Source organism: Nesoenas mayeri (genome assembly GCF_963082525.1).
Source record: "Nesoenas mayeri genome assembly, chromosome: 6".
In the NCBI taxonomy this organism is placed as follows: Eukaryota; Metazoa; Chordata; class Aves; order Columbiformes; family Columbidae; genus Nesoenas; species Nesoenas mayeri.
The window spans coordinates 238,760-251,953 of NC_137545.1; the positions used below are offsets into that span (position 1 = coordinate 238,760).

The following is a 13,194-nucleotide window of genomic DNA, read 5'->3' on the forward strand; positions in this document are numbered from 1 at the left end:
GAATCCAACACTGGATTCTGTGGAGCAGATAGCATGTTACTTTATTCTGCAAAGCCGGTTAGTATGCCTTTGCAGAAATTCTGGACAGATGCAAACTAAAGGTCTGTCTAATGTGCCACAGATTTTACCAACTCACAAATCACGGCATGCCAAAAATCACCTAAAATGCTTGGGCAAAAACAGGTGAGCTGAGAAACACTCTATGTATCTGTGCTGTACAGTGTAACTGATCTTACCTGGCTCTGAGAAAAGTACCCTCAAAATAGAATATGCATTTATTTAGAGTGTTCATCCACAGATGAACAAAATACCTTCTTTTTAATCTGTTGATAGAGTTGCTTCATTTGCTGTCTGCATGTTGGATTCGTTTCCACGGCTAGTCAAACAGCTTTCTTTATTGGGACCGTATTTGCCAAGTTAAGAAATCTGTTCAATTTTTTTGAATGCCCCTTATGTGCCTGTCTGAAGAAGGGCCGCAGCTCACGCGTGTCGGACAACACTTCTCTGACTGTTGACCTTCAGAAGCAGAAGGGTTTGCTGGCTCTGTCTCCTGACCTCCGGGTGGGTGTGGGACGGGAGATGTGGAAGGTGCCCTTGCAGATCTTTGGCAGTACACAGTCTGCACTGAGTGACTGTGCTTTTACAATTGTGATGTACCTGGGCAGGGTGGGGTTCAGCGGAAAATTGGTTTATTGGTTTTTTTCCTCATAAAAACAAACAAACAAACACTCATGAACTGGCTGAAGGGAAGAAGCCAGAGAGTCGTGGTCAATGGGCAGAGTCCAGTTGAGGCCTGTATCCAGTGCAGTGCCTCAGGGGCAGTGCTGGGATCAGTATTATTCAATATATTCATCAATGACTTGGATGAGGGAACAGAGTGACTGTCAGCAAGTTTGCTGGTGACACCAAGCTGGAGCAGTGGTGACACTGGAAGCTGTGCTGCCATCAGAGACCTGGACAGGCTGGAGAGCTGGGCGGGGAGAAATTGAATGAAATAGAACAAGGGCAAGTGTAGAGTCTTGAATCTGGGCAGGAACAACCCCAGGTTCAGTGTAAGTTGGGGAATGACCTATTAGAGAGCAGCGTAGGGGAAAGGGACCTGAGGGGTGACTCATTCCTGGGGATCAATATGGAAAGGGGCAGTGTCAGGAGGATGGAGCCAGGCTCTTCTGGTGACAACCAGGGACAGGACAAGGGGCAGTGGGCTCAAACTGGAACACAGGAGGTTCTGCTTAAATTTGAGAAGCAACTTGTTCCTGGTGAGGGTGTCAGAGCCTGGCCCAGGCTGCCCAGGGGGTTGTGGAGTCTCCTTCTGTGCAGACATTCCAACCCGCCTGGACACCTTCCTGTGTAACCTCATCTGGGTGTTCCTGCTCCATGGGGGGATTGCACTGGATGAGCTTTCCAGGGCCCTTCAACCCCTGACATTCTGGGATGCTGTGAAAAAGTGCAGTTCCAAGTCTAGTGAATACTGTATTACCCACTGATTTTAATGTGTAATAGCAATTAGGTTGAAGGCCGTGTCAACAATAAGCAATTATAGGTTAACTGTTGTTGTTGTTTCTGGGAATACCTGTTGTTACTGTGGGAAGTGGGTGTTTGGTGTGGTTCTGGAGAGCAGTGTTAGCAGGCTGGCCGCCCGTGCTGCTCACAGGGGAACCTGTTCTTCGTGGGACACAGCAGGGCATCTCCAGACAGGGACTCGGAAGCTTCGTGTGTGTACATATCTATATATAAAAACAATTAAAAATACTGTTCAAGGAGAACGTCTTCTTCAAAGCACCTATATGGTGTGACTAGGTCTTAGAAAATAAATGTCAGTGTTCAGTTTTGGAAGACTGGCACATGTAAATGAAGTACTTACCTTCATATGTGCAGCCTCACGGACTCATAAAGTATGCTTTGAACATACGTGAGTCACATGAGGTCTGACTGCATTAAGGCATTTATCAATTTTCATCAAAAGCACTTCACCCCAAGGAGCTTGGGTAAAGTTCTTCCTTTCCCCAAGCTCCGGGCTGGATTTGCTGAGCATCAGCCTCGCACATCGAGCGGTGGCAAACTGGCTGTCTGGAGATGTCTGAGCGAGAAGGAAGGACAGTGCAGGTTTGGAACACTTCATAAAGAAGGCTGAGATGGGAATAGCTCCAGGACTTCCTTTGAGCTCGAGATCTGTTCCAAGATGATGAGAATTTGCTGTAACAATTACGCTGTACAAGTCTGCTGGTAGAAGTTTGATTCCTTGTGATCACTTTATTTCTTAATACCTAAACCAAGTGTGTATTTGAACACTTCCTGGTGTTCGCTTTAGTCCGTCTGTCCGTGCTGTGCCGTGTGTTCCTGTGCTGTGCCCCCTCCGGCCCGCGGCCGGGCAGGGGCGCTGGCACGCTGTTCTGACTGACACGGCCCCGCGATGGGACTTCTCATGGCTCGAGCAGGAGCGACTTGGAAGATAATACCTAGGTTGTGCAAAGTGAAAGTTAACCTTGTTTGTTTTGCGGGAGGTTCATGCAAAGGTAGAATTTGAGTAGATTTCCGTGGTCTTTATTGGCATGTTTAACAAAGAGGAAGAGCAAGGCTGTAGTGTTTCTTTTGGCAAGCATTGCCGTGGAAAGTGAGCTTTCCCGGCCTAAAACTGTCTTTCCAGATCCCACATCCCTCCCTTCTGCATATCGGAGAGGACCGTTTTACTGGCCACGTGCCTGAGTCCAGCTCTTCTGAATTTGGTTCAGCTCTAATAGTGAGATATGTGTAGTAAAGCCAGGAATTTTGGACTCTCTAGTTGCTGCTGAATCAAAGTGATGCTCTCCAGATGCTCCTCTGGCATGCCAGCCAGCAGAACGCGGGTGTGATTCTGGAGAAATTCCCCTTCTCTTTGGAACGGCACCGTGGTTACAGCACGCTTGTGGTGTGGCTGCTGCGGAACGGGCACTAGATGCTCCAGGCCTGCAGGCTGGGCACGGTCCTTCGTCACCGGGCTGCTGGGATGAGCTTTCTCAGTCCTTTCCGTTTCAGCTGCTTTGATTTGTTTGAATAAATGCTTATCAGTTGGCAGGCCTGTCTTTCCCTGCGTATCCCGCTCTCACCTCTGTCCCTTTTGTCTTCATAGAAGATAGGTCTGTGGATTTTATAGTGTTAAATAACCTGAGTTCCTGATGCATCGCTGCACATTTTCCAAACTTCCGTGCCTTAGTGCCTGTTTCCAAGCAAGCAGTCTGCAAGGCTGTAGCACCTCCGAGACATCTCCTGCTTCCTCAGATTGTAGTGTCAATCGTTGCGGAAAACCTCGCGAGGAGGTGATAAGCGTTGGGAAGCGTCAGGCTCCTCTCCGTGGGAAGCCAGACCCACACGTGGAATCGGTGAGACGCTGGATTTCCTGCATCCAGCTCTGGGCAGCGCGATGGCTGTTGAGGCCGAGCAGGAGGCAGAGCACAGGAGTCTGGGCTGGGGACGGCAGCGCAACGGGCTCTGGACGTGGAGACTGTTCTGGAACGTGTGTGTGAGCCTGTAAAGAAAAGGGTGCCGAAGGCCTCAGTTATCATCAGATTACCCAGAGGCGCTTAATCACACTGACGGGGCTGATCTCCACCTTGTGAAAACCAGGAAATACGAAGTGATGCAGTGTTCCATTTCTTGATCCAGTCTTTAGAATGGCGTAAAACAGTACTGGAGAAATAGCAATTCTGTGTTAATTACGCTGTACGTTGTTTTTACTAAGCACGTTCATTTCTAATGATGCAGAGGCTAAAAGGGCAGCTCGGAGGACAGTTGTTATGTCCTGGATGCTCTTGACACTGGTTGTGTTTCTGCATTCATTTTTTAATGACTGTATTTATCTTTGGACAATAGGCTACGGCAGATAGGAAGCCATGCCCACTGCAGTTCTGAGGCTGGTGAAGACAAGTGTCTGAATCTCCTGCTGTCTCTGGTAGATTTACAGCCACAGCAGTATGGCTGTGTGCATGGCTAAGGACGCTAACTTGTGTAACTATCAGATGCGTGTTCACGTTTGGCCTTTGAGCTGATAAGCTAATTTTTTTGTTCTTCTGCCATTTAAATAAATTCTGAGTGAAGAGCAGAAGAATTCTCCTCTGAAATACTTGAATTTTGGAGGCATACTTTTGCAGTCTTGTCAGTCTTTCTCATGTAAAAATGTGAAGTTAAAACCACATCAGAAAAGGTGTGTCCATCCCCACCTTCATCTGAATTTCTCCAGTAGTATCTCTTTATAATAAAAGGAACCAGTTGGAGTGGGCAGATGAGGACACTTGTCATTTGGGGCACGTAGGAGACTATTAATCTGTAAACACGGAGATGGGAAACCCAACCCTGGATTATTTTCTACTGTTTTGTGGGAAATTTTCTGTTCCCTGTTGCCAAAGATATAACTTATCTTCAGATGGCAGAAATGGAGCAGGTGTCACACACAATCTCCTCCCTCCGATAGAGCTTACTGCCGGGGTTTTCTTCACACCGTTCCATCAGTGTTTGGGGTCAGGATGCCACGAACAACCAAGAGTCATCTCCGATTCCAGGTGCCGCGTTTGGAAATAGCTGTCGGGAATTAATGACCTGTTCATAGAGGGGATTCAGTGGTGATTTCCCTTCATTCCTTTTCAATGGCAGTGCTGTGGGTGTGACACGCGGTGACACTTCAGGAGCACAAATGCAAGCGTGAGGTGTGGAGAAGCACAAGGTGCGTGGCTGATGTTCAAGCGGAGAAGCACTCGCATACGCTGTGTTTTGTGCGTTATAAATACAGTGCTTTCGTTAACTTAGTGTTGGCCGCTGCAGAAAACCTCTGTGTGTGTGTGTGCTGTTAGTGACACGCACAGCACTGTTCTCTAAGCCTGGAGATCAAACTTCTCAACTTCAGCATGACTGTTTTGTTCATAAAATTATTCATGTGCTGTAATCTTTTGTCACAGGATTAGAAATGCGGTAATTGTTCAACACAGAGAGGAAAATATCATCAGAAGAAAAATACCGGTTAATGCAATAAATCAGTTTGTGCTACAATGAGGAAATGAAATTGGTTAGCTATTAAGTGTAGCCATAAAGGATATTTTTAAAAATTAGTGCTATGCTGACATTTTCCTTTTAATGTATCATTTGTATTTTATGTAACAAGGAGTGCGGGACTGAGTGATATAAATGAGCAAGTGTTTTATGCAGGTTATTTCAATTATTTGTCCTTGGAGAAGGGGAAGGAAAAACAGCTCCAGCTCAGTTTTAGCACCTTCATTTTGACAGCTTTAATGTGCGTATTCACGAAGACTGAAGTATCTCCTTCTTTGAAGCAACAGAAACTGAGAGGCGTGGGGCTTTCCCAAAGTACAACTACTGGGGTTCCTTTGCTTCATACAAGATGCAGTTTTAAAATCTACAGTTTGGGTACAAAATTAGTGAAATATATGCTGAAAATCAGAACCTGAAGATTTCAGGTGACAAAGATATTTTCTCATTATTTATTGTTTTTTATGATTAATAGACTTAAGGCAACAAGGGTTTGTTAGCTATAATCCTTATTCTACTCGTTCCTGTGCTGTGTGTTGACTCCTCAATGGCAGTTTTTCCTGTTGCTTGGGGAATGTTTTAAGGTGTTGGATCAGATCAGGCGTATTTAAACTGGTGTGCAGGAAGCCGGCTTGCATCAGTTGTCTGTAACATTCTAGAAGCTGCTAGATGTTAGATACAGGGGTGAACTAGTCGAGCAGAAGGGGTAGGGAGAGGAACCTTCTGAGCTGAGATAGCAGGTTTTGAATGCCTGGCAATGGAAAGAGTTTTGTTTATGTTCTTCCGCTACCTTATGTTTGCGGGTTTCCATAATTCAGTGTCTGCTCTTCATCAGACCAAAACTCAAAAAGCCATTCCTTTTTCTTCTTCCTCTCATCTCTTCCCCATGTACCATGAACAAAGTCATGTTATTTCTGAAAATGTGCTTCCTTGAATCTCGTCCCTTTAATTAGAAAATGGATGCGTGCACAGATAACTAACACGGTTTAAATGCTGTCGGCAGGCGCTGTGATAGAAGCGCTTTGTGGAGCTTGAATTCCATGAAGTGCTGTGTTCCAAAGCAGGAGTTAGGGGAGGATTGTGTAAGTACATTACAAGAGATTGAGTAGAATTATAGGAACTCTGGTATCAGTCCACATAGCAAAGGGCTTAATGGGGAGAAAAGGGGGAGTGTTTTGGCTTAAACTTGAAAAGAACTAAGATTTCTTTCTCATTTATGTGCATCTCTACCTTCTTCTTGGTATATAGCAGAGTTAAATTTGGCGACCAAACCAAACTTTTATTCCATTTGACTTAGTCTTTGCTGTAACTCTTTTGCTTAATTTTAAAATGTGAAGATTCAAGCCTAACACAGCTGGGTTCAGTGGAAGCAGGACGGGACTCCTTCCCTGCGATAACTCTTCATCACGAGCTGCAGTGCTCCCCTCCCCAGCCCCAGCGCTGGAAATACAGAACACACTGCAGGCTTTCTTCATCGCATGCAAATTCCATTCACGTGCCCAAGTTTGCAGAGCAGGCTTGGAGATTTAACTGTACAGACCCTGTTATTTGCACTGGAAGCTATGTGGCTAAAACCTCAGAATTACTGTAGGAAGACAAAACAAAACAACGAAACAGAACCACAAACCAACCAACAGGCAAAAGCAGCTGTGCTGTGCTTGTCAGGCTGAGCTCCGGGCACACTGAGCTGCTTTTGAAGGCGAATCTTCAGAGAAATCTTGTGGCAAAGATTGAGGTTGCTGGTGAGTGAGGAAGCAGGAGCTGTTGGGTTTGCCTCAGGTGTTCCTCCTCTTGAGAGCCTCCGGAGCATGGAGGAGTGATCACAGCATCCCAGAGTGTCAGTGGTTGGAGGGCCCTGGAGAGCTCATCCAGTGCAATCCCCCCATGGAGCAGGACCTACTGACCTACTCCTTGTCCTGACCTGATCCTGCTCCCAGCAGGATCTCTGACCTACTGACCACCCCCTTCTAACCCACCCCAGGTCCCATTGGCTTCCTGGCCACAAGGGCCCAGTGCTGGCTCATGGTCACCCTGCTGTCCCCAGGACCCCCAGCTCCCTTTCCCCTACGCTGCTCTCTAATAGCTCATTCCCCAACTTACACTGAACCTGGGGCTGTTCCTGCCCAGATTCAAGACTCTACACTTTCCCTGGTTATATTTCATTACATTTCTCCCCGCCCAGCTCTCCAGCCTGTCCAGGTCTCTGATGGCAGCACAGCTTCCAGTGTCACCACTGCTCCCAGCTCGGTGTCACCAGCAAACTTGCTGACAGTCACTTTATTCCCTGTCCAAATAATTGATGAATAGATTGAATAACAGCGGCCCCAGCACTACCCCTGAGGCACTGCACTGGATACTGGCCTCAACTGGACTCTGCCCATTGACCACGACTCTCTGGCTTCTTCATTATGACCAGAGTCCAAGAGCCATGGCTGGGAAAAGCCTGATATCCCATAACGATGAAGCATTTTCAAAATGAGTTTGCAGACCTAATCTGGGGACAGTATGAAATTTGGACTGGCTTTACTTTTTGGCATGATTGAGCACTGCTGTGCAGGACATAAAGTGTTCTCAGGTTTCTCTCATGCTTATGGGTAAGCACATACGGTTAGTTTTTATATGTGTAGCTTTGACGGGTTGGAATTAAAGCCTCCAAATTAAACTCTTTTTTTTTTTTGTTCTTCTTTAACAGACAATATTCTCACCTGAAGAAAGATGGCAGAAATCAATTCTCCTGTAAATATCAAGGAAAAGGTTGGTTCAAGCAACAGCACAGTGCAAACCAAAATGATATTTCCTTATATATTTCACCCTTGCTCCTTCAGACACTGGTCACATACTTAACGTTACTCACAGAGTTGGTGCATATTAAAGTTAAGTTCAGAGGCAGGTATTGATGGAATAGCAATCTTGAGTGATGAGAAACGTCTTTTGCAAAGAGTCGATGTTTTGGCAGATGGACATCTCGTGTTCCTTTGTGGTTCCAGTGCACGCTGCTGCTGTGGAGAGCAGCACTTATGATGATTGCTGCTCTACAAGAAACAACCTTGAAGAAACTCACCCTTTAGCAAATAATTTTTCTGACCAAAAACGTCATACCTGTACTACTTAAAGGCAATTTGTAATATTACGGGGCCTGAAAAGAGTAGGTTTTATTTTCCTGTGTCGGTAGCTTTGCTTTTAACTGCATTATGTGCTTGAGTGTGTCCTCTCCATATTCTGGCTGGTGTTAGGGCCTCCCTACCCTTCCGTGAGCAGGAAAAGACCTGCAGCCGATTAATCTACAAACGTCAGGTAGGTCATGAGATCTTTCGTGACTCCCAGCAGGCAGATTGTGAAGGGAAAATCTAACCCATAGATACTGCCCTCCGCACATAAATAGGAAACCAAGACATCTGTCAAAGAATAGCAAAAAAAGAGACAGGGAAAAGTGGGAGGAATGTGGGAGTATGACATGATAGGGTTGTCTTTTAAAAGAAGCCAAGATTTTGAGAATTCACCTGAATCATTGTCTTTTATAAAATCGGGTTTTGTTCTGCTTCGTGTTTGGGAAGAGAGATGGACTCTGCGCTTAGGAGGTCCAGGGAGGGCTAATGAGTTCTGTGATGTACAGCTTTCTGAAGCCCCCGGGGCTCTGCTGCAGGTTTCGGGCAGCGCCATCGGCATTGAAGACCAGAATGCAGTTCCGTCAGTGAACCCAAGTTTGTCTGGGTGTCAGTGAAAAGCTGATAAGACCCATTTTGTTCATGAAAGATGCACAAGGGCAAGGGATCAAGACTGATTAAATATCAAGGAAATACAGAGCAGTGAGTGCAATATGGTCATTTTCTGCTGTACTGTAAGATCTGCCTGTGGCACACTGTACACCCTGCGGGGCAGCAGGCGTGTGAAATGTTCTTTCTAAGCCTGTCAACAGGAAGGAAAAGAAGAATTTTGTGCATGATTCCTTAGATTAACTCTTTTCCCTGAGCTGACAGAAAAAAGCTGTTCTACAGAAGATTTGTGTAACTTCAGTTTTGCAATTCAACACTTCAGTTTTGCAATTAGTTGGACTGATAACATGGGAGAAAATTATTTGGCCTGAGGAATGTGTGCAAGGTGCTGTAAATGTAGCTTTCTGATCCAGAATAGTCCCAAGAAGAGGTAGAGAATTAAAAAGTGATATAACACACCACAGCATGACAAAGAGCCTTGAACTAGAGGCCAATAGTCAGACTTTTAGTTAACTTGCTGTTTTGCTTCCAAGTTCACAAATAATGAACTTTTCAGTCGGGTAACGTATTTTTCAGGACTGATCATGACTAGTAGTTAACGGCTTAGACATCACACTTGGTTTAGAAAGGCCTGATGAACTGTGGCAACTGCTGAGCCTGAAACGGGGTTTCCTCAAGCTGCAGTTTGCTGATGGTGTTTCCTGCAGGAGCAGATACAAACCGGTGCCTGCCCAGCGAGGGATGGTTAGTTATCAGTAGTTCGGGTGCACATGAGTGCCTTGTTCAGACTGTCGTGTCCATCTTTCACTGCTTACTCACTTTATTTGCTTTCCAAAGATGTAGAATGTTGTTTTCTCTGTATCCGCTGATGGGAAATGGTTCCTTACCCGTTGCTCTGCCCAGGTACCTGCTTCTTGAGTTGTATTTGTTGTTAACTCCCAGAACACTCCTTGTGCTTGAGGATTTACGTGTCAACATGAATCTGTATTTCAGTGATGAGCATCTTCCTTAGTCCTTAATAACAGCTCAGGGTTTAAATATTGATTAACATGATGGATTTAGCAATAGCAAGTAATGTTATCAACTCCTATCCCCTAGTGCCGGAGTGCTGGAAGGTAAATTACAGTAACTCTGAAAATGCAGCTCAGTAAATCAATTGAAGTTCTACCTGTTTGGAATTCTTTTTTATTATTATTTTAGTCAGATTTACAAGTGCAGGATTTTACAAATCATCTGTTTGTCTTTTGCTGGTTCAAGAATGAAGAGCTGTGACAGGAGCTTGTTCACATTGTATCTGCTGTTCCAAGTCTCAGAAGCCGGCTGCTGTTTGCCGTCTCACCTGGGCCAGCCTGGCGTGTTTGCCAACGAGATTTGACCTCTCGCGGTGGGTTACAGTCTGGTCAGCAGCAAACCAAGCAACTCGAGAGCAACTGTAGCTTTAGAAATACGAGGAAAGGGTTGAACAGATGTGTCCTGCTGAGTTGGCTTTAAATATATATTTGCACATAGACCTCTAAAGTGTAAGGACTTCATTTGCATGTCTGAAAAGCCGACCTGTTTACTGTGTCTTGGTAGGAGAGCCAGAATCAAATGCTTTTCTCACTTGGAAGCCTTACAGAGCGAGACGTGGTCGTGCCACACAACACTGAAGCCGTGAGTTTAGTGTTCACTGTATCTGCCTTTCTGGGGGAGTATTTCTGGGGGTCCTGGTGGACAGCAGGGTGACCATGAGCCAGCACTCATGGCCAGGAAGCCAGTGGTACCTGGGGTGGATGAGAAGGGTACAAAATGTAGTACTGGGCCTGTGAAGTTTTGGTACAATGTTTGTTGGCTTGGTTTTGTTGTTTTTATTGGTGGTGTTTCCCCATGTTCTGCCATGGTCAGCCTGCAGTTGCCCAAGGAGAGCAGACCTGCCCCGTGCTCCAGACGCTGTGAGGCGCAGGCAAACCATTGTGCTCACACGGGCCTGGGAAACCCTGCCCCCAGCTGCAGTCGAAGAGAGTGCCGCTGTAGTGCTGATACTCTATAATTCATTCTTGGTATTTCAGCTGAAATAGTTCATCAAGTCAGTAGGTTAAACCTTCTATTTTTTACATATATATATTTTTCTCTCGCTCCTGGGAGATGTATATAAAGGTTGGCCTATGATGTCAGGAAGGCTAATGGAAGTTTCCGTAGCTGGCAGAGGCTCCTGCAGCTGTGAGGCTCTTGTGGGGAGCCAGGACTGTTCTGATTACCACGTTTTCATGCATGTAACCCACAGATTTTCTGGAATGCCCCAAGCTGTGTGTTTCAGCAGCCACAAGGGTTACAGGCCTGCATAGCTACTGCCGGGAGAAGGTCAGCACCAGCGTCTCTCTGGGGATCGTTCGCTCTGCCCTGCCCCTTGCTGTGCTCTTCCCTCTCTGTGCTGCTCTCGCCTCTCTTTATACTCATCTCCGCGTCTCAAAACCCAGTCTAACTAAGGACTGGTTTTCTACTACCAGGATTTTCAGGCACTGAAAGTTGTACTTAGATCATATGCATACAGATCCACTGCACTACGGGGTAAAATGGACCAAACTCATTGGCTTAAGTCCAAAATAACTCCTTAAAATTGATGGAGGTATTCAAGCCCTGACTAGCACCTCACAGAAGAGGTGCTGAGGTTCTGAATGACAAGGTTGAAGAAGAAGGAGCAGTTGGAGGGAGGAATACAAGTGATGTTTGGTTTCCTGCAACAATTAGACGCTCTTAGTTCAATAAGAGCATAGTGAGTATCAGGCACTGCCCAGGGTGGCCATTCAGTCTGGCATGGGAGCTTGGTTTTGATCCAAAGACAGACGAGGAATTGTTCGGACCTCAGGACTTGCTGTTTGCCCTATTGATTGTGTGTCTAAACATGTTTGAACAAATGAAATCTGGTGTCAGCTGGAATTAACAAAATCCTCATTCACATGAAAATCTTCCTCTTGGGATTCTGGTAGGAGTTTTGCTGAATTTCTCCCCAAAAGCTTGCCTTTGCCGTTTCGGGTGTCAGGGCTCTAGGAGCAGATGGGCAGGTTTGTTCCATGAACTGCAAGAAGGAAGTTTTATTCAGATGCGGCTGGGGGGGTCACGTCATAACTGTGGTTTTCATAAGCAATGGTCAGCGCGCATGGAAAGAGCAGGATGCGTAGCGGAAGGAATGGAATCACTATATGAACTTCAAATCATACATTACAAAACCAGGTAGTTTCCAATCTTACTAGGTCTCCTTAAAGTTGACCTGTGTAGCTGTTTCTTGCCCAAGTGTTGAAGTAGATGGACTTGGTCCAAAGGCCAGCAAAGTTGATCAAAATGCACTCTTGTCACTTGATGAGCTATTTAACTTGGCTTAAGGATATTATAGATTCTGGTCTCTAGATAGCGCTGTCATTTTTCAAGCAGAACAGGTCTTCCTGAGCCAAACTCTACAATATGTTCTTTCAGGGTTTCTAAAATGTCTGAGGTTTCCATTTAATTACGTTACAGATTTGGGAGACAGAGCTGACATAATAAATCCATGATGATTGCCTGAAGTAGGTAACCGCAGCAAGTGGAATTTGTTTTTGCTTATCGGGGATAAATGTTCCGAAGGTATTGGTGTGATAAACAGCTCATGTGGTGGAGAGCTGTTGTTTTGCTCAAAGGGGATGTTAACAGCACTTGTTCAGTGTGTTGTGATGAACTCCGTTAGTAAAGCTTATGGAAAAATGTCTCCAATGTAAGAAATAGGTTCTTCACGCAGCAGAGCCAAATTGTATTTACAAAATATGTTTGTGTAGGAGTTTTCAAAACCTTAAATTCTGCCATGAAGTACATTTAAATGTGTTTTCCTGCTTGATGTTCCCAGGCCACGTGCTGATGCTGGTGCAGCGAGGCGCAGGGCTCAGCCCGCCCTCTGTCCTGCTCCCCCGCACAGCTTGGGCCAGGCCCAGCTGCATGTGGGATCTACCTGAGCCTGGCTTAACCTGCTGTCCGGGCTCAGCTGCAGTGTGCAGGTGCATAGAGATGTACTACTCGCGTGCAGTAAAGTAGGAAAATGGCTGTGTATTCATTGAGAACAGTACTTCTGAATTAATTCAGCTCCTGACTTAGAGAAAATCTGTTGATCTTAACATTTAGTCCGAGTGGAGGTGGATCTGTGGCAGTGTTTCTAACCAAAATATTTCTGACTGAATAAGTGACCATAGTAGTAACTTCAAGTGGATTAGAGCAGCTGTGTTCAGGGGGCTCAGAGCAGCCGCGAGCTTTCAGCAAAGCGGTTTAATTTGTCATTATGTCAGAGATACATAAACAAATTCTCTGACCCCCGGATATGTTACTTATTCGCCAGAAACATCCTTTTTGAGGCGATGCCAAGGGGAGCAGATGGAGTGGAGCAGCCAACGGGCAGCGAGTGAGTCCGCCTTGTTGGAGGTGCCTGGGAGCCCGATCTGACCTCGAGGATTTTATTTTGGGGTAG

At 45.8% G+C, this 13,194-nt stretch overlaps 1 protein-coding gene across 1 annotated transcript in view; it reads left to right on the forward strand.

The window, feature by feature from the left end:
* The first annotated feature begins 7,529 nt into the window (after positions 1-7,529).
* The window catches only part of SPATS2L (spermatogenesis associated serine rich 2 like), a 29,333-nt gene continuing 23,668 nt past the window's right edge, over positions 7,530-13,194 (forward strand). The window contains exon 1 of the mRNA XM_080346905.1: positions 7,530-7,770. Within this exon, the coding sequence (XP_080203031.1) occupies positions 7,732-7,770 (39 nt within the window). The 5' untranslated portion in view covers positions 7,530-7,731. The remainder of the gene's footprint in view (positions 7,771-13,194) is intronic.